The following is a 19,387-nucleotide window of genomic DNA, read 5'->3' as shown; positions in this document are numbered from 1 at the left end:
GGTTTCTAAACAGGGTTCTCTTTTCTATTTCTTTTTTCTAAGTTTTTAGGCTTTGCGTAAAAGGTCGAAATTTCGACGCAAGTATCGCATGACGTCAGCAACCGCGCCACGAAGGCAGGGCGGCAAGAAAGAAGGGCAACACATCAAGATCAACACGGCACTCTGGAGTGACTGATCGATTAGCCAAGAATGAAGGCCTCAACGTCCAGTTTGCTCCTGATCTTGGCCGTGGCGCTGCTCGCCATCCAGGTGGCACATGGAATGACGATGCAGATCGAGCCGCGCACTACCGAATGCTTCAAGTACAAGTCGCAGCGTCCGGGCGAGGACTTCACCTTCGAATTCGTTGTGACTCGCGGTGGCCTGCTCGACATCCAATTCAGGATCGTTAATCCCTTCGGTGCTGTCCTGCACAGCGAGCTCCATTTCTTCCCCGAGGGCGAGGAGTTCGTGAAGACGATTCGATCCGAGGCGGGTGGAGAGTACAGCTTCTGCTTCGATAACGAGATGTCCAGATGGACCGCCAAGGTGGTCAAGTTCGAGATCACCACTGAGAGCAGCCCATCGCAGCAAGCCTCCTCCAGCGGTACGCTCATTTGCCGTCTGGCCCACATTGCCAGTGCATCTCATCTCGCAGCCCAACTTGATTGATCCCAACTGGCTTGTGTAAGCAGAAACGCTAAAGCCCCTGGAGAGATCCGCGCGCAACATCAAGAGGGAGCTCGAGCGAGTGCTCAAGGAGCAGAAGTACCTCCGCGTGAGGGAGCAGACTCACCGCGACAGTACGTAGCTCTTTTTGCCCGCTCTCCCACCAGAGCGAGGCCTCCTCGTTCGTCTTCTGCTGATGCTCTCCTTGTGCGTTGCCTCTCTGATGCCCACTCTTCTCTCTCGACCCAACAGCCCAGGAGAACACCTACACTCGCGTCTACCTCTTCAGCACGCTCGAGTCGTGCGTGCTGATCGGCATGACCGTCTTCCAGATCTTCTACATGAAGAAGTGGTTCAACACCAGGAAGACCGGCGGCGTGTAAGTACGGCCACGACTGCGCGCACGTTCACACAGCAACAACGATCCCTCTCGGTCGTGCAACAACAACAAGGTGAGGCAAAGGTGAGAACTCCAGGAGGGTGGGGAGATGATGTTCATGATAATCATGGCGATATGCCACACAAACACTGGTCAGTAGTGTTGCTCTCTTGTTCCTTCTCAACTAAACGCTTATTTATTCACGAACGACCTTGTGCGGTACAACATCCACCATCGATGCCTCCACCGTTTGGTTTGCCCCTCCCCTTTCCTCTCCTCTCGTCTCCTAATTCTTCTTCTTGCGCTTGCCTCACACATGGAGGTGGGGTACATCACGATGTAGGCGCGTGTTGGGGCACCAGCAGCAAGAGAAAGAAAAAGAAAATCGAAAGAAAAGGGAGCGTTTATTCTGTCCCACAATGAATGCGGAGAAGATGGCGCTACATAAGGGTGGATGAGGTGAGGGCAGGCATACTTACCTGGCTGGAAGGGCTTGCGATCAAGCAGGCGGGCTCTTTGGACGCTACCCCCTGCCATTGCACCAAGGCTGTGCGTGGTAGAGTCCAGCGCTGACCCCAAGCGGGTGGGCGCACAGCATAATTTGTGCTAGTGTGGGTGGTGCGCTCGTCGCCTACCCACGCCCCCTCCAACGAAAAACACAAAACAAACTGAGCCTTTTTGATCAGTTGAAGATGGTCGTGATGATGTAGCCTTCTATGGCTCACCACGACGATCGGAAGCAACACTCGCCCGCCTCTATACGTCGGTGAGAGTAATGAGAGGAGTGCGCACTGCTGTTGATCACGCGTTTTATTCACGGTCAAGAGGCACCACACTACACACCACTTGCTCTACTCCTCTTCCTCCTCTTAACTCACCGTGTGCGTGTGGCAAGGTCACCTGATATAACGTTCATGTCCATTCGTCCGCTTGAGGCGTCAGAGTCTGCTTACACAGAGCTGGCCGAGAAGAAGGACAGAGCGGCGGCCGAGAGGGAGACCGAGAGCACGTAGTTGCTGCACAAGATCAACGGGCAAAGTGTAAGTAAGCACCTCAGAGGGTGGATTAGCATTTAGTTGCTGAATGAGATTTAGCAGCGGGAGGCGAGATGAGAATCGTGGCGGGAGAGGGGGGTCGTACAAGGGAGCGGAGGCCGACTTGAAGACGAAGAAGCCGAGCACGATCACGCCAAAGAGGAAGAGGGCGTTGTTGTAGAGGATGGAGAAGGCAATCGACTCGCGCTGGGTCACCTGAATCTGCTCTTGCTTCTTCTTGGCCAACACATCCTTCTTGTCCTTGCCGCTCTTGGGGACGAGGCCCTCACGGTGAGAAACGAGCCTGCATCGAATCGATGAGTGAGTGCACCCGAATTGTTGACCATTTGCCGAAGAGACCACTTACCTGGTCTTGAGCCAGTGCGCAATGTTGTGGTAGGCGAGAGTGAGGATGAGCGCGCTGCCCACCGAGACGACGCCGAAGAGGGGAAGGTAGGTGTACAGCTCGAGGCCGAAGATGGAGTAGAACAGATCTACAACAGATTGAATCGGAATTGTGAATAAATCGAACAAATTGGCATGCTTAGGAGATAAATGAAGTGTAATGATACAATAGGGACGCTGAAGTCGAGCGAGTACGTACAGAGGGGGATGAGGGTGAGGGCAAGAGCGCTGGGGAAGTAGATGGCCAGCTGCTCGGAGGTGGGGCGATGATCCTCCTGGAACTGGGAGAAAATGTCGTTCGATTTCTTTCCCTTCTTGTCGGACATCTTTGATGGTTTACAAAAATTCTAGGGCTAATGCTTCTGGACTGATCGACTGCAATCTCAAAGGTGCGCGAGGTCACCGGTCTTGCTGCCGTTGACCCCAGCGTTGACTGCTTTCGTCGAGTCGACTTTTTTGCTGTGCTGGCATGACGTCAGCCCCAGAAACACTTGATTTTTTTAATTATTTTATTGTTATTCGAACAAAGAAGTTCAATTCCGATCAGAGCAAGATGGACGTGCAGGACATCATGGGGGTGCAAACGCCCAAGAGGGGGCAAGGCACTCCTCGAAAAACACCCACAAAAATCAAGAGGCCGGGTAACTTATCCCCCCCCCCCAAACAAATATCTTTGTTCTGGAATGGCTCACACATTGGCATTCTAGATGGGATGAGCCGCGAAGTGTTTGCGCTCACCGGTGGAGCAACGCCTCCGCCACTCGTACCCGAAGCCTCTGTCAACAAGGGCTACAAGGAAAAGAGGAAGATCTCGGACAAGAAGGTTTCATGGTACACACAACTGCGCAATGTGCCATTGGGAAGCAGCGCGTCAGTGCGCTACGTAGCTCACGAGTCACGCTGCCAATTGCCGGTTCTTTGCGTGTGGTGGCATTGCAGGGTGTGGAAGCCGATCGTGCACCCGGCGAGGCCGGAGGTCGACCGTGACAAGCCGTTCCTCAGCCACTGGGTCAAGGCGGGAGAAGAAGACGTCGAGTACCCCTGGGCCAAGTTCAACAAGAAGCTCGCCATCCCCAAGTACACCGACGAGCAGTACAAGAAGTACTTTCAAGGTGAGCAGCGGAGCACCGTCACTCCAACAACATCAACAAAAACACTTCCCCTTATCTCTGCTCTTTTGCTCACTCCAATTGTCCACCCAACAGACAACGACTGGACGAGAGAGGAGACAGACACGCTGTTTGACTTGTGTGAGCAATTCGACCTTCGGTTCATCGTCATTCACGACCGCTTCCCTAACCCCAAGAGAACCATCGAGGTATGCACACCTCCGTCATCCATTTTAAAGCTGCACCACGTCCAGCTCACCTTCTGTTTATTTATTTATTCACGCCACTACTTGCCGCCCGTGTAGGACCTCAAGGACCGGTACTACTCAATCACGCGCCAACTTCTTTCGCTCCAATTGAAGCCGGAAGCGTTGGCCCAGCACCCCGTGTTCAGGTACCCCTTCAACAAAGGTACAGTCCACCGCCTTTGCGGTCATCACTCCCTCGCACACGATTCATCTCTCTCTCTCTCTCTTCAAATTGCAGCGCAAGAGACCGAGCGCAAGGAGCACTACGAAAAGCTGTAGCGACGAACAAAGGCGCAGATCGAAGAGGAGGAGATGTTGATAGAGGAAATGAAGAAGATCGAAAAGGCACAGAAGAAGCTGCAGGCGGACCGACAGAAGGTCGCCAAGCTCACCCAGTCCATCATCGCCATGCCGGGAACCGAGCCACTGCCCCCGCCCTTGGAGCCTCCCACGGTACCGCTCCCTTTCCATCTTCGCCCGTGCTTGCACAAAACGTGCAATCCGAGCGTGGCAGCTGACGCCTTCCGTGCGGTGTGCGACGTTGTTCACAGAAACGAAGGAAGAAATCGATAACGAATGAGCTGGACCTGCCCGGAGGCACTTTGAAGCGCAAGGCCGCGGGGAGCGGCGTGGGGGCGAGAACGCCGGTCAAGATCAACGCGGCCTCGGTGAGCCTGCGCACGGCACAGAAAGTGGAGGCCATCCTCGGCGAGCTGGGAATAGGTACGCACGCCCACCTTTCCGCATTTTTTCATTTGGACGATCTGACGAGTTCCACCTGCCCGCTTTCGCCACCGCAGTGCCCAGCCTCACCGCTACGACGGCTACGGCCAAGGCCTACAATGACCTGCGACAGGACATCGTCATTTTGCTGGACCTCCAGGGCCACCTCGAGAAGAAGGCACGCCACCACCATCATCTCTTCCTTTGTGATCGATGGCTGACGATGGTTCGGGCGTGTGAACAGGAGTTTGAGGTGTCGGTACTGGAGAAGCAGAAGAGAGACCTGCTGGCGCTGGACCTCCTGGCGGCGCACAGGGACAGCTTCGCCCAGGGGCGGCGAAAGCGGGCCAAGAAGCGGAAGCTGGACGATGATGCCGAGTACGAGCCCAGCGGTGACATCGGCGGTGGTAACGGGCTCGCCACGTCATCAACGATGAACGGCGAGGGATCGATGGCCGGCGAAGAGGAGGACACGCCGTGGAAGAAGACAGTGGGGCGACGAGGTAGCAGCCGGCGCCTGAGCAGCAACGAACCATCGACGCCGACCACCCCGGCACCTGCCACGCCGTCGACGCCCGCGGCGGCCAAGCCACGCCGGGGGAGGGGCCGACCAAGGTTGATCAAGAAGGAGCTGGAAGCCGTGGCGGTGCCGGCAGCGGAGGAGGGCAGCAGCAGCACTACGGCCTTCGATGACGACATGAAGACGGAGGAGTAGAAGGTGGTGAAACGCGTGTGGGCATCTACTTCACGTCATGCATGTACATCGCAACTGCGCACAGTTCTCGCAAGACCTAAAAAAACGACACAGATGGAAGATGATGCTTCGCGGCAGGTGGTGCCAGGATGCAGGCCCTACTGGTACTGCTGCGACGAAGAGGACGACGCGGGCTGGGGTTGCGGATACCGATGCTGCCAGATGCTCGTTCATCAGTTCAAGCGCAAGAAGCAAGATGAATCGCGCGAGGTGACACTACCCTCGATTCGGCAAATCATCGACAGAGTGAACGACAGCCTGGGCAAGCATGGCGACGAGGAGGCAGCGTCGTTGCCCACGCTGAAGTGGGGCGATTGGATGACACTAGAGCACATCATTCGCTTCTTCCAAACAACCCCAGATCTGACGAATGGGTTCGAGTACTTCATCTTCGAGCGGCTCGATCGGAGGCAAGGGCTGGTGGCCAAGCTGGAGGACCACCTCTCGCGGCACAACAGCCTCATCATCGCCGAGGGCACTGGCATGATCTTTTGCATAGGCGGGCTGCGTCGATCTACCACCGCGACGGACGACGCCGGCGATGTGCAGCTCTACATCTTGGATCCGCATGGGCCACCTTCGTCATGGTCCGGAAGCGAAAGTGACGAACCGTTTCGATTCAAGGGCGGCAGTGGCTGGATTGGATTCTATCCCCTCTTCTTCGGGACGTGCCTCGATGAATTCTTTGCTGCCTTTCCGGAGAGGAAGACCGAGATTGACGCTGCAACGATCGACATCTCACACAAAAAGAAGGAAGAACTCTACGCGGACGTCATGGACATCTGCGGTGGTTGGCGTTTCCTCTTCATCCATCCTTCTTGCTAAACACGCAGCGTGCCATCTCGTGTTCAATCTCGAGACAAGAAGGAAAGAAAGAAAAGAAGAGAAAACATAAAAAGAAAACTCAGGACTTTCGGGCCTATCATAAAATCGTCAAAAAAGGAGTTATTTATGAATGGACCAACCGCAAATGAGGACGTAGACCAACAAAAAGAAAGGCTGAGCCACCCTGGTCTTCAAGACATACCTTTCATCTTCACACTCCGCAACACACCCCTCCACACAACCAACCATGGCCACTCCCTGTGCAGTCTGCGAGAAGCGAATCTACCCCAACGACCCCTCATGGTACTCCTCCCTCTCCCTTCCTCCTTGTAAGAAACCAGCTCGTGCCAGATGGCAGTGGTGGTGGTGGTGGTGGATAGATCGGGCGCTCATCCATCTCCTTCTTCTCTTTCTCTTCTTTCTCTTCTGAAGGGCTGGCGAGGGCGGCAAGAAGTGGCACAAGGGCTGCTTCAAGTGCTCCGACTGCGGCGTCCTGCTGGTCCTCCGTAACGCCCAGGTCCTCGGCGGCACCATCTACTGCGAAAAGCACAAGCCCACCGGTTCGCACCCCCCCCCCACCCAAGCCACGCACGGCTTGGGCCACGACTGACTCTGTTTTTTTTTGTGTTTTTATGGTTGCAAACAACAGACAAGCCCACCCAGACGGCCGACAGGCTCGACCTCAACACCGAGAAGAACAAGCCCAAGGTAATTCATCTGTTCACCAACCACACAACTAACAAAACAAAGTCGTTCAATTTCGGACTTATATTTATTATATTTTTTAATTGCAATTATATTAATTGATGTTTTTTATTGTTCGCTGCTGCAGGTGGCGACGGTGAACACCAACATGCGAGGCGAGCTGGTGGGCCAGAAGTCGACCGAGGGCGCCGACAGCATCGGCATCGGGGGCCGCATCCAGGCCGGCAAGCTGGCCCAGGAGTCGCGCAATGTGAACGACAACGTGCGCGGTGAGCTCGCCGGCCAGAAGTCGGCCGAGGGCGCCGACAGCATCGGCATCGGCGGTCGCATCCAGGCCGGCAAGCTGGCCCAGGAGTCGCGTAACGTGAACGAGAACGTGCGCGGCGAGCTCGCCGGCCAGAAGTCGGCCATGAACGCCGACTCGATGGGCATTGCTCACTCGATTGGTACGTCGTCGTCGTCGACGCGCTCTCTTCATTCATTCAAGAACAAGCGCACCATCGCTGCAAGCTCGAGCTCACACGTCGCTGTCTGTTTTGTTGTTGTTGGCGTGGGCGTGGGCGTGGGTGTGTGCAGAGACGCAGAAGATGGCGACCGAGACGCGCCTGGTGAACGAACAGATCAGAGGCAGCGCCGCCGGTCAGCAGAGCAACCACGTCGCCTCCGCCGTGGCCGTCACCGGCCACCAGGAGTAATGCCTCGTTGCTGTGAGTCTCGCGCCACCCACCTTCTTGTAGAGTTAGTTAAACTTCCCTTCTCACCAGCTACAACGACCGAGTCGCCCGTGTGTGAAGTCATCTGGTTAATTGTACAAAGTTGGGGGTACATGGGGCGGTTAGACGGCGTGATGGTCGTGACCGAGGAGAGCGTCGAGCTGAGTGACGACGTCGTCCATCGACGGCCGCTTCTTGGCCTCGCCGTGCCAGCACTTCTTCATCAGCTTCTTGAAGGCCGCCGCACAGTCGCCCGGAATTGCCGGCCGCCGACCCTCCAGCACGTCGAGCGACACCCCCATGAAGTTGCGGCCGGCGAAGGGCTGCTTGCGCGTGAGCACCTCCCACATGATGACGCCGAACGAGAACACGTCGGCCTTCTCCGAGTACTTCTCGCCCCTGATCACCTCCGGCGCTGCACACAAGATTGGAGTGAGGACCAAGCGACCCGGGGGGGGGGAAAGAGCGAAAGCGACGAGGTGGGCGAGGGGTGGGTGGGGGGTACCAGTCCAGCAGGGGGTGCCGCAGCGGGTCATGGTGGCGTTCTCCTCCTTGATGCGCGCGAAGCCAAAGTCGGCCACCTTGACGTTCATGTTCTCGTCCACCAGCAGGTTGGACGGCTTCAGGTCGCGATGCACGATCACCGGCTGCAGCGAGTGCAGGTAGTTGATGCCCAGCGCCGCGCTGTGCAGCAGCTTGAGCTTCTGCGCCCAGGGCAGCTTGACGCTGTTGTTGGCCAGGATGTCACGCAGACTGCCATTCTTGACGAACTCGGTCACGATGCACAGGTTGGGCCGCTTCACGCACGCCCCTGTGTTTGTGTTTTTGGTGACAATGAGCACAATCCCGCACCGAAGCGATAGGCGAGGGGAGTGTTTGGGGGTGGGGGTGGATGGGAGTATACCGATGAAGAGAACGATGTTGGGGTGGTGGAGCTCGGACAAGAAGGCCATCTCGGCGCGGAACTCGAGCATGCGCCGCTCGTCCAGCTTCTGCTTGATGAACCGCTTCACCGCCACCTCGACGCCCTTCCACTTGCCCTTGAACACCACCCCGTACGACCCCAGGCCCACCTGTTGTTTGTTTTGTTTTGTTTTGTTTGTTGCGGAATTGCCGTGTTATCGATTAATCACTGGTGCCATGGTGCGTGGGAGTGAGCGAGTGGCTTCGTACCTGCTTGCCGAGGGCGATCTCGTTGAAGTCGATGATCCAACGGCACAGGTTGGCCGATGTGAGGAAGTTGTCTTCCTTGAACATCATGCCCTCGCCCACCACCGCCTGCGTCTCTCCGTCGCTGCTGGCGCTGGAGATCGAGTGCTGCGCGGCGGAGCCCTCGCCCGGTTCGCCGCCGTCCAGGCTGGCCTTGGACTTGGGCTTCTTGCCCTTGGCGTGGTGGTCGCTGCCCGAACCCGAGGTCGGGCTCAGATCTGAGTCCTTGGCCGCGTGCGAGATGCCACCAAAGAACCGGCCCTCGAGCCCTCGCGGTCTCAATTCGTAGAGCTTCGCCCCTACAACCATTCATCGATCGTCAGAAAAACTTCACGCGTGTCGTGTCGTGTCGTTGGTCGTGTCGTTGGTCGTGTCGTGTCGTGTCGTGTCGTGTCGTGTCGTGTCGTGTCGTGTCGTGCGTCTTGTATGTGTAGAACAACAATCACGTACCCTTGGGCGCGTCGGGGATTTCGAACTTGCCCAGGCACACCATGCGCTTGGCCTCCTTGCTCGCCAGCTCGCTCTCCCGCACCTTGTCGAAGGCGGTCGCCGACAGCAGGATCTGGCCGCCGTGCGTCATGGCCGTGATGCGCGCCGTCGCGTTGATCACCGGCCCGATGTACTCCACGCGCCTTGTCATCGGATCACGCACCGTACGCGGCTGGCCAACGTGCACGCCCATGCGCACCCGCAGACCCTTGAAGATCACGCGGTCGTCCGTGTCGCCCCACTCCTCGGCCGCGCCCGGGTGGTCGAGCAGGGCCTCGGGCCACTCGAGCTTGACCAGCTCCTGCTGGGCCTCCATGCACCACTCGAGCGCGTCGGTCGTGTTCTGGAAGGCCATACAGAACGAGCCCTCCCCGCTGTTCCGGTCCCTGTGCACCAAATAATGAAATTAGATATATAAATAAAATAGAATAATGAAATTGGAAGGAAAAAGTCATTGAAAAAGAAAAGAAAACGAGAGCGAGCAAGAGGGTAATACCGAATGAAGACGACTTCGTATCCGCGGTGCTTCTTGAGCAGCGATCTCATCAGCCCATTGTGGAGGAGCGTGGCGTCGCGCATGGCCTCGGCGTTGAACTCCCACAGCGAGGCGGCGCGTGCGATGTCCGAGAAGACGATGGCCATCTCGCCCTCCGGCGCGCGTACGCCTGCGGTAGCCGCCGCTGCCGAGGCCGCCGAACCAGCGGAGCTCGAGGAGTTGGTGCTGTGGTTGCTGGCCGAGCCGGTGGTGGCGGTGGGTAGTGTCCACGAGGCAAAGCCCTTGCTCGGCCCACCGCTCGACGACGATGACGTGGAGGTCTTGGTGAACGACGACGTGCCGCCATCGCCTCCCAACGCGCTCAGCCGCGTCATCGCCTCCTGTTTTGTTTGTAGGGAGACATTAGTAATTGGCAGCTGCATGCGTTGGATTCCCGAGGCCCATACATGGGGGGGGGAAAGAGAGCGTACAAGGAAGGAGGGGCGGATGGTCGGGTCGTGGTGCCAGCAGGACTGGACGAGGTCCACGAACTCGGGCGGAATGGTAGGGTCGTCATCGGGCAGCGGCGGGCGCACGTTGTCTCTGATGACCGCCACGGCCACCGCCGCCGGGCTGCGCACCGATCACAGCAGAACAATCAAAATGAGAATGAGAATGAGATTGCGATTAATATAACCAGCCTGGTGCAATGATTGGGTGTGACGTGACGTGACGTGCGTACCTCATGCCCATGTAGGGCTGCTGGCGAGTGCTCAGCTCCCACAAGATGATGCCGAACGAATAGATGTCGGCCAGCATGTAATCGATGTCGATGGCCTCGTTGAGGATCTCCGGCGCCGTCCAGTGCACGCTGCCCTGGATCTCCTTGGCGTTGCCGCGCTTGAGCTCCTCCCTGAACTTGGTCAGGCCAAAGTCGGACACCTTGACGTTCCACTTGGAGTCGAGCAGCAGGTTGAGCGATTTGAGGTCGCGGTGCACGATGCCCGACGAGTGGAGGAAGTGCATGCCCTTGGCCGCCTGGTAGGCCATCTTGTTGCGCAGCGCGAACGGGATGTCCGGGATCAGCTCGTTGTGCAGCAACTGTCGTGTGTGTGTGTGTGTGTGTGTGTGTGTGTGTGTGTGTGTGTGTGTGTGTGTGTGTGTGTGTGTGTGTGTGTGTGTGTGTGTGTGTGTGATGAGCCTACCAGACACATGATTGCAATAAAGCGCAGAGGAGAGGGAATGATTGCGTGCGTGGTGGACAACGTACGTCGTAAAGAGAGCCGAGGGCCATGTACTCCATGACGATGCACATCTTGGGTGGCTTGGTGCATGCCGCCATGAACAGCACCACGTTGGGATGCCGCAGTGCTGTCATCACCCGCACCTCCTCCTTGAAGCTGCGTTCCATCTCGCGCGACAGCGTCTCCGAGATCATCATCTTGACGGCCACTTCGGTGCCCTTCCACATGGCCTTGTGCACCTCACCGTAGCCGCCGGCGCCCAGCTGCTCGCCCATCTCCAGCTCGCCCATGTCCACCTCCCAGTCGTCCTCCTTGCGCCGGTTGACGCGCATCCACACCAGAAGGCCCGCGATGATGCAGCACAGCACCAGGAACGCGATCACCGCCGCCGGGATGATGGCGCCGAGGATGGCCCCAAGCGGCACGTCGGTGCTGCTGGTGACGATGGCCGTCTCGCAGTAGTCGCCCTGGTACCCGCTCTGGCACAGGCAGCTGCCACTCCCCTGCGTGTCGGCCTGGCACACGCCGTGATCGGAACAGACCGTGCCTTGGTAGATGCAGCCGTAGATGGAGCTCACATGCTGGCCCTCGCACGTCATGCCCGCCACGATGTCGAGGATGCGCTTGAGCACCGGCTTGGCCTGGCCCGCCACACCCTGGTAGTTCCTGCGCGCCGAAAAGTAGAGTCAGCGTCAGCGGGTCTGAATGCTACGTCTAAACTGTGTGGTGATAGTGGGTGTCGAAGAGGGAGGTTTGGTACTTGGTGGCCAGGTCGAGAGCGTCGGGGTTTGTCTGGCTCCAGTAGATCCAGTCGATCAGGCCTCTGGCCTTTTCGCAGTCGGGCATGGTCGTTTGGCGGATGATGAATTGATGATACGTCGCCATGGGCCAGCTCTTCGCTCCCCCGCCTGTGTGCACCAAGCCAAGTATGTCAACCTAGTGGAGCGACGGAAGCGGACGAAAGGCTGTGCTGACGTACCGTTGATGAAGTTGGTGATGGTGGGGTCGGCGCCGAAGTCGAGTACCGCTGAATTGAGCGTCTCAAAGGTGGCGCTCACGCGGTTGCCCGCCGGATTGATGAAGTCCGCGAGGCCCAGATTGCGCTTCAGGCGAAGCTGCTCGGTGAGCCACAGGCCCATGGCATACGGGTTGGCGGTCAGCACGTCGCCAACGGCCGTAGAATTGATGTTGCGCCCCAAATCCTCGATTGGCAACCGGGTGTCCATCGAGGGTCCGACCTGCGTGTGCCCCAGCCACCAGTCAATCAAATTGACCACGCGCACTACTGTGAAGGAAATGGCTAATGTGGGGACGAGCAACATACGGCTTGGTTGAACTCGGGGCTAGCCTGACTGAGCGCCTGCGTGAACACGAGCATGATTGTCGGCGCGCCGATAGGCGTCACCACGGTGATGGGCTGGTTGGGCAGGTAATCGACGAGGGTCGGGTTGAGCTCACGGATAGCCGAGTGGTTCCAGTTGTCCACGTGGCCCAACATGATGTCGGCAAGCGTCGTCAAGTTGAACACCAGGGTACCGTGCCCTACCAGCTCCGGCAACTGCGCATACCGGTAACAAACAACTGGGTGAGCACTTGTGAGTGTCACTCCGGGAAGAAAAGCAGCAGCGTACGTTGTAGGCCGGTGCGACGGCGTAGGACAGGATGGGAACCTCGATCACGTCAGGTTGGGCGAGCTTCTGCGCTGCGCTCAACGGAGTGCTGACGCCGCCAAAGTCCACGTTGTCTGCCCATCAAAGAAGGGAGTCCAGAGGAAATAATGAGCGAATGTGGCGCAAGAAATGAGGACATGGGAAGGGAGAGCCATACAAGCGCCCATGTCGGAGATGGCGATCGAGGTGGGGTTCTGGAAGTAACGCAGGCGAATGTTGCCCGACAGGTACTCGGCCATCCACACGGTGTAGAGATTGAACGACAGGCCCTCGCCGATGAGCCAGTGATCGGAACGCGCGGTCTTGGTTGCAGTGAATGTTGCCCATCAGATCAATCAGTCGCCTGAGGGAAAGACCAGAAGTCCGATAAGGCCTGATGCACCAAAGAGGCGTGATTGAACGAACACACAGGTGGAGGAGTACGGCGTACGTCTTGTAGCCAAAGGGCAGGGGCACGTAGCCCAACGACGTGGCCTGTGCGACGGCGCGGTCGTTGAGCTGAGTCCACGCCAGGAAGGCGAGAAACCCTTGGATGAAGGTGCAATCCGATGTGGTGAGGTTGAGCGGCAACAGTGCGTAGTTGACCATGGTGAGAGGCCACGAGGTTGAAAGGTTGCCGTTCACCGCACCAGCGCCCATGTAGGTAGAACTGATATTGGCGATTGCCTCACCAAGAGCCGATGACACTGCCGCGTTCGTTGGACTTACCGTCGCGCCTAAGCACCGTCCCAGGCACGCGTTAGCTTTCCAGACTGGCGACAGCTACAACGCAAGCGAGGGCGTACCGGCTTTGTTCTTGAGCAATGCGCTCTTTACTCCCGCCTGGGCCGCCAAGATCTTGCTCGTATAACTCAGGCTGTACGGTGTGTTCTGTGGTCACAAAGAGAAGTTAAGACACCACCGAGAAGGGGGAGGACCAAACAGGAGATTGTAATAGGCACGCACCAGTACGTAGGTGGTCTGAGCAGTGCCAGGATCGCCCGTGTTGGTGGCATGGTCCTCGATGCCTGTCAACACCGACCAATTGGCCGTGGCGTAGGGTCCCCACACTGCGCCAATGTCGGCATTCGCTTCGGACAACAGGCTCATGAACGTCTGGGTGAGTCCGGCGGCCGTGTCGTTGGCGTAGGCCAGCAGGATGCGCTCTCCGGGCAACGTGGCGTTGGGGTTGAGGGCCTTGATGGCGGTGTCGTTCCAAAGGAGAATGTTGCCATACCATATATCGCCCAGTGTTGGGCCATCCAGCACCTGGCCAAAAAACAGAATCAATACCACAAACATTGAAAATAAAAAAAAAATGATGGAGGGGGGGCAAGTACCAAGTTGGTGACGGAGGGCAAGTTGTAGATGGGCACGAGGGCTTGGGCGATGATGGGCACGAGTGTGTAGCCAGCCGCCGTTAGCAAGTCCTCCGGGTAAGGCGCACCTGTGATAGCGTAGTCCTGTCGTGGTAGCGGTGAGGTGCGTGGTTACTGGTGTGCAAGAGACGTTCAACGTACATAGGAACCAGTGAGTAGTCTCTGAAAAGACTCAGGCACCGTCTCGAACGCAATCGTGGTGTCGCCCTCGGCATACTGTGCCGACAAAAGAAAAAGAAAAAGAAAAGAGGTCAACAATAGCAACGTTGGCCACCATTTGAATGAATGGACATACCTGGTAGGAGTCGACCATCGAAGTCATGTAATTCGCTATGTAGGTGTCGCCGCCGCCCAAGACGGTGGTGGCTGCTGGGTGTTCGAGGGTCAGAACTATGAGTGAGACGAAGACGATTAGCGAGCGATTGTACCTTGGGTTTGGCCGCCACACAGAAGCAGCAAAGTCAGCAGCTGCGCGATGGTGGAGAGCATGGTGGACTGCTGGGTAGGTTGGCTGAGGTGCTGTTGGGTTGAGGTGAATAGATGATGTGGTAGTTGGGGACGTACTGATAAAAGAACGATCGCCTTCAGGTCCTGTCAAGGTTCACGAAACGTCATTCTTGACACCGTCGCCTTGGACGCGGTCACTGACAGGCAAACGAAACCCGTGTGCCCCGTACCATGTTCTCAAGAAGGGACCACTTGCCAATCAGAACGCAACATGTGTGAGTTTGACCATCACAGAAGACCAAGCCACCATGTCCGTTCTCTGTGGTAGAGAACTCTCTTTCTATCCTCATCTTTATACAACCATCGTAACAACCCTCACCACCCTCTCATCGGACACGAGTGGAACCGCGTGACAATACTGTACCAAGACCTATCTACTCATAAGCCCACCGCACCCAACGAAGAAACAGCACTGCAGTACGCAAGCCACCGTCGCGGTGCCGCAATCGTCGGCCACCGCTCCACAGCAGCCGACCGACCGCCAAGCTCAGCAGCCGCCGGCCATCTATATCGACGACGAGAGCCCGCTGCCGAGCTACTCACACCGACGCAGATCTGGCGCGACCCATCGCGCTGGTCGTTGGTCGTGTTCCAGTCGTGCAGGGACGACTCGTACCAAGAACGTGGACGGCAGGTGCGACTGGCCGCACTTGGAGATCGTGTCCGGGTCCAGGGTGGTCAGCTCGCACTGATCCTGACCGCCGCTGCCGGGCAGATATTGATTAATATTATCAATAATATCTCCTGGCCAATAAGAGAAACGGACGTCAACTCCGCCACGGCACACCGGCGTGCTAGCGCTCTCCACTGCGCAGCTCCAACATGTCGGACAGAACACCAACCTGTCGGTACACGCGGATGGAGAACAGCATGGAGATGACTCGAGACACCGCTTCTGCGTCGCTTTCGCACCTCGCCAACTACCCAAACCTCTTCGTCGGCCCGCACAGCTCGCACAGTCCGCAGCCCCCCCCCGGCTTTCCACCACAACTCCGGAAAACTGATCTCCTCTTTCCTTCCCTTCGTAGGTTGTTTCGCCGAGTGTCTCAACTGCGCGCTCGTGAAAGAGTACACAATCCACGACCCGGTGACCAATGCTCGTTCGTCCCCCCCCCCCGCTCTCCCACCCGGGTTCATGTGTAGCACGGGCCACAACTTTTTTTTGAATGCAGACCTCTTCACCGCCGAAGAGGAGGCGAACTGGCTTGGCCTCAACTGCTGCAGCCACTTGCGCTCCTTCAACATGTCCGTTAGGTAATCGGTGCCCAGCGGCCGGCAGCGAAGTGACGGAGTGTGTGCGTGCGTGGCCACTCTGAACGTGATTGTGTTGAACATACCACACAGGACGACCGACGGCGAGCTGTGCCGGTTCGAGAGGCCGTGGCACTGCGAGGGGGGTGGGTGCTACTGCTGCTGTTGCGGCGACTTCTTCTACCAAGTCCTCCGCGTGTACGGTGGCCAAGATTCGGAGAGGCCCGGTGAGCTGTTGGGCCAGGTCGAGGAGCAGTACGCCTACTGCGTGTCCCCCACCTTCAAGGTACCCTGCAAGAGGCCTCTACATGGAAGTCGTCTTCTTCCTCTTCTCCTTCTACTTCGTGGCCTCACACACGTGTTACCTCTCGTTTTTAGTCACAGGTGATGAGAGCCGACGACTCGGTGGCCTTCACCATTGTGAAGGACCAGGCTTATACACTTCAGATGGAGATCTACGAGGGCAGCAAGAGACGTAGAGATGAGCCTGTGGGCTCCATCGCGAAGCTGTACGCGACCTGCCCCCCCTATCTCTTATACCACGGCCTGTGGTTGGTTGATTCTTGTGAATGACACACCAATTGCTGCTCGTGGTCATTGGTGCAGCCGGGGGGGCGATCTCGCCAAGGGGCTCCACATGTCCGCCGCTCCGCTAGCGGTCAACTTCCCACCGACGGCCGATAGTTCCGATCGGGCCCTCCTGCTGGGCGCCGCCTTCCTTCTGGACTTCGTGGTTCTCCAACACGGTCTGCGGGGCTGAGTGGGCAAAGCCGGCTATTGCACACAATGTGACCTCCACAGCTCGAAGATATTGATCCACCAATCGCCATGATCTGCTCTCTTCATAGTCTGCATTACTGGCCGGGTCTGGGCGATCTTCTTGATGGCTCGCGTGCAGAAGTCGGCACTGACTTGATGGGCGTTGCTCACTTGATTGGTGCGCCGACGCAATCGTCACGCACCTCCCAATCGAACACCGTCACACACCAACGATGACGGCCAGGCAAGTGGTTCGCACTAACTCCACAAGTGCGTGTGAGTTGTTCTTCAGTTGTTGTTGGTGGTTGGGTGGGTGGTGAAGTTGGCCAGTCTTCACCGGATCTACTCCCTTCAGTCTGTCTGGCTGAGGCCATCCAGGAGCGCACCGCGCAGGGCACAGCACTAGTGGAGAAGGGGCGGCAAGTGACGTGCTTCGAGGGCGGAAGAACCCTCTGAGCACTCTTGGGATGGTGTTGAAGATGCGACCAACCACCTTATGAGAGTCATCAAGTTGACTCCTATTGTGGGACAGGCCGTCTATGAGCATCATTTGGCAGCCACAAGCACACCAGTGCTGAGAAACTGTAGAAGAAGCATGGGGAGGCGAAGGAGTCATGAGGGTGGCCACGGTGGAATCAAAAGCCAATGAAACGATCCTTGTTCATCATGTAGAGCTGAGCAGCGGTGAGGGGCTCAGTGGAGACGTTCTTTCCCACGGCGTCGACCATGCACTTCTTGCACTTCATCCTGCGCTTCGTTTTCTTCTTTCGCTGGCGATTCGAGTATGCGACCTTCGGCACCAACGCCCCGCACTCGTAGCAGGCGTAGTGTCCCTTCGTGTCCTTCTTCTTGCCTTCTTGACCTGTGGCGGACTGTACGTTCATCGTCTTCCTCTGCTCGCTGATAATCTCGACTTCATCTTCATCTTTTTCATCTTCATCTTCATCTGTGCTTTCCTCATCCTCTTCATCTCCGATTTTTCGCTTCGTGCCACCCTCACCAGCTTCCTCGTTGTCTGCAAAGAACTCTTTCTCAAAGAACCATGCGTGTTCATCCGCTTCCTCGGCCGGGGTCCGGTTCTCATCTTCTTTGCTCTGCTCCTCGATCGCCGATTTGGTGCTGCTCAAGTCCTCGGTCACCTCCGGTACCTCCTCCACCATCATCGCCTTCGCCGGCGTCTTGCTGACCAACTCGACCAGCCACGAGGACAGCTCCACCTTCTCCATCTCCAAATCTGTCAATCTGAGAATCATTCAAACCAGCTAAAATGCATTCTTAATTTGTTTTCTTTTCATTTTTCTTTTGTGTTTTTGAATTTCTGCTTTCTGTGCAATTTCGGCGACAGAGCTGAGTTAGAAGAAGCTAGGGCGTGACGTGACCCACTGTGTTGAAATCCAGGCAGGAAGGTGCGGAAATCAGGTCTTCGATGGTCCTTCGGTCCATGTCTCTCATCTCTTCCACCACAGCCAGGCACACAAGGAAAAGGGCACCACTACTGCGCCACCACTTCACCACTTTGCCGCAAGCGCGCGCACGTGAGTAAGCCAACTCATCGCGGTCACGCGCACAGCCCACCCCACGAAACAACACTCAACACCCAACGCTCGACCACAACCCGTCCGTTCAACTCCACACCCTGTAAGTCACCACTCTCTTTATCTTTCTGTGTCCCTCGTTGGCTGGTCTGACCTGAAGAGAACAGAGCGAGAATGCTGCGCGTGCTGTTGAGAGGAGGACCGCGAGGCCTGACCTCGACTAGCGTCACTACTTCGCCGGAGGAGGGCAGCTGCATCATGGATGACGCTGACATCAGCTCGACCGCCACCACCACAACGCCCCCCTCGGGGCAGGTGAAGCCTAAGATGGCCGAGGCGGTGGCGCTGCCGCTGGGCGTGGTGAACATGATGAACGTGGTGGCGATGAAGGCGACGACCATCGCCACGAAGGGGGATAGAAAGGAACAGCTCAGCATTGGGCATGAAGAGGAGGAAGACGATCGCGTGGAGGGCGAGGACGACGAAGACGTGGACATGGACTCGCCGCGCTACAAGAAGCCCAGACGAGAAGTAGAGCAGAAGAAGAAGGAACATGAAATCAACGAGCACATGGACACCCACTCCGAGGAAGAGAAGCAAGAGCCCTTGGAGTCACTCCTCTTCAACACGTTGCCACCCGAGGTACAATCTTTTCTTTTCTTCTCTTCCTCCTCTACGTTGGTTGCTGAAGTGGGTACAGCTGGTTGTGCGCGTCTTCCACTACTTGCCGGTCAGGGATCTGGCTCGGGCCTCCCTGACCTGCTCCCTCTGGTACTCACTTGCCCAAGAGGACCAGATCTGGCGCTCCCTCTTCAACGTACGTTCTTCTTCTTCCTCTTCGTCTTCTCCATCATGTTGCCCTCACCCATTTTTTGTCGACAAATGTAGTACGCCCGACATCAGCACTTCCTCGAGTGCAGCCCGAGCGAGCGAGCCACGACGACGACCACGGCGGCGGCGGGAGGGGAGGGGCGTCGGAGAGGGAGCGTGAGCACCGGCGACGGGTCGTGGAAGGCGAGGTTCAGGGACACCTACAGCGTCAAGCGCAAGTTCTGGTTCGGTTCCAACGAGGCGTTCGTCCACCTCGATCACACTTCGTTCCGCTGCAGCGAAGACGAAGACGAAGAGCAGGTATTAGGCTCCGGCGAACGCAACACACGATACACATGACACACACAACAAGTGGAGAATGCTGATGGTCGTGTCTGGTGGAGGAGCAGTTTCTCACAGGCGAGGTGGTGCTCAACATCTACTCCGAGTCGATCACTACGCACGGGCTCTACCTGGCCCTCGTGGGCGAGGAATGCTTCAAGGCCATCGACGCCGAATCGCTCTCCATGAACGCGG

The 19,387-nt window shown here is 57.3% G+C and overlaps 10 protein-coding genes across 10 annotated transcripts in view; 7 read left to right on the top strand and 3 right to left on the bottom strand.

Moving 5' to 3' along the window:
* Positions 1-175, top strand: part of ACA1_248880 (uncharacterized protein) — a gene marked incomplete at both ends in the record, with an annotated part of 604 nt that extends 429 nt beyond the window's left edge. Inside the window, one exon of the mRNA XM_004339828.1 lies at positions 50-175. Coding sequence (XP_004339876.1) covers positions 50-175 — 126 coding nt within the window. The remainder of the gene's footprint in view (positions 1-49) is intronic.
* A 14-nt stretch (positions 176-189) lies between these two features.
* ACA1_248870 (coated vesicle membrane protein) lies at positions 190-1,031 on the top strand (the record flags this gene model as incomplete). The annotated part of the gene is made up of 3 exons (XM_004339827.1): positions 190-586; positions 675-782; positions 901-1,031. The coding sequence occupies 3 exons, from the start codon at positions 190-192 to the stop codon at positions 1,029-1,031; spliced, it is 636 nt and encodes a 211-aa protein (XP_004339875.1).
* Positions 1,032-1,976: 945 nt separating this feature from the next.
* ACA1_248860 (Transloconassociated protein subunit gamma, putative) lies at positions 1,977-2,792 on the bottom strand (the record flags this gene model as incomplete). Its single annotated transcript, XM_004339826.1, has 4 exons — positions 1,977-2,043; positions 2,168-2,365; positions 2,429-2,555; positions 2,666-2,792. The coding sequence occupies 4 exons, from the start codon at positions 2,790-2,792 to the stop codon at positions 1,977-1,979; spliced, it is 519 nt and encodes a 172-aa protein (XP_004339874.1).
* Positions 2,793-3,178: 386 nt separating this feature from the next.
* On the top strand, positions 3,179-4,102 carry ACA1_248850 (Myb, DNA-binding domain containing protein; the record flags this gene model as incomplete). Its single annotated transcript, XM_004339825.1, has 5 exons — positions 3,179-3,297; positions 3,406-3,578; positions 3,672-3,784; positions 3,881-3,986; positions 4,062-4,102. 5 exons carry the CDS (start codon positions 3,179-3,181, stop codon positions 4,100-4,102), a joined length of 552 nt encoding a protein of 183 aa, XP_004339873.1.
* Positions 4,103-4,150: 48 nt separating this feature from the next.
* On the top strand, positions 4,151-5,261 carry ACA1_248840 (uncharacterized protein; the record flags this gene model as incomplete). The annotated part of the gene is given in 4 exon segments (XM_004339824.1): positions 4,151-4,276; positions 4,375-4,546; positions 4,624-4,772; positions 4,791-5,261. The coding sequence occupies 4 exon segments, from the start codon at positions 4,151-4,153 to the stop codon at positions 5,259-5,261; spliced, it is 918 nt and encodes a 305-aa protein (XP_004339872.1).
* Positions 5,262-5,354: 93 nt separating this feature from the next.
* ACA1_248830 (LIM domain containing protein) lies at positions 5,355-7,525 on the top strand (the record flags this gene model as incomplete). Its single annotated transcript, XM_004339823.1, has 6 exons — positions 5,355-6,090; positions 6,392-6,428; positions 6,558-6,685; positions 6,775-6,833; positions 6,958-7,276; positions 7,407-7,525. The coding sequence occupies 6 exons, from the start codon at positions 5,355-5,357 to the stop codon at positions 7,523-7,525; spliced, it is 1,398 nt and encodes a 465-aa protein (XP_004339871.1).
* A 140-nt stretch (positions 7,526-7,665) lies between these two features.
* Positions 7,666-14,477, bottom strand: ACA1_248820 (serine/threonine protein kinase, putative; the record flags this gene model as incomplete). Its single annotated transcript, XM_004339822.1, has 21 exons — positions 7,666-7,958; positions 8,049-8,354; positions 8,448-8,616; positions 8,717-9,051; positions 9,203-9,627; positions 9,738-10,117; positions 10,208-10,349; positions 10,459-10,817; positions 10,987-11,626; positions 11,721-11,868; positions 11,940-12,198; positions 12,285-12,518; positions 12,592-12,704; positions 12,788-12,932; positions 13,087-13,316; positions 13,416-13,500; positions 13,576-13,878; positions 13,950-14,072; positions 14,169-14,204; positions 14,284-14,354; positions 14,417-14,477. 21 exons carry the CDS (start codon positions 14,475-14,477, stop codon positions 7,666-7,668), a joined length of 4,857 nt encoding a protein of 1,618 aa, XP_004339870.1.
* Positions 14,478-15,365: 888 nt separating this feature from the next.
* ACA1_248810 (Scramblase) lies at positions 15,366-16,506 on the top strand (the record flags this gene model as incomplete). The annotated part of the gene is made up of 6 exons (XM_004339821.1): positions 15,366-15,453; positions 15,524-15,595; positions 15,668-15,749; positions 15,840-16,032; positions 16,131-16,255; positions 16,353-16,506. 6 exons carry the CDS (start codon positions 15,366-15,368, stop codon positions 16,504-16,506), a joined length of 714 nt encoding a protein of 237 aa, XP_004339869.1.
* A 634-nt stretch (positions 16,507-17,140) lies between these two features.
* ACA1_248800 (uncharacterized protein) lies at positions 17,141-17,731 on the bottom strand (the record flags this gene model as incomplete). The annotated part of the gene is made up of 1 exon (XM_004339820.1): positions 17,141-17,731. One exon carries the CDS (start codon positions 17,729-17,731, stop codon positions 17,141-17,143), a length of 591 nt encoding a protein of 196 aa, XP_004339868.1.
* A 483-nt stretch (positions 17,732-18,214) lies between these two features.
* The window catches only part of ACA1_248690 (Fbox domain containing protein), a gene marked incomplete at both ends in the record, with an annotated part of 4,054 nt that continues 2,881 nt past the window's right edge, over positions 18,215-19,387 (top strand). Inside the window, 4 exons of the mRNA XM_004339819.1 lie at positions 18,215-18,682; positions 18,741-18,857; positions 18,944-19,171; positions 19,261-19,332. Coding sequence (XP_004339867.1) covers positions 18,215-18,682; positions 18,741-18,857; positions 18,944-19,171; positions 19,261-19,332 — 885 coding nt within the window. The remainder of the gene's footprint in view (positions 18,683-18,740; positions 18,858-18,943; positions 19,172-19,260; positions 19,333-19,387) is intronic.

The sequence above is a fragment of the Acanthamoeba castellanii genome (assembly GCF_000313135.1).
Source record: "Acanthamoeba castellanii str. Neff unplaced genomic scaffold scf7180000084766, whole genome shotgun sequence".
Taxonomy (NCBI): domain Eukaryota; phylum Discosea; order Longamoebia; family Acanthamoebidae; genus Acanthamoeba; species Acanthamoeba castellanii.
The sequence above is the reverse complement of the archived record's forward strand: the minus strand, read 5'-3'. Positions and strand labels throughout refer to the sequence as shown.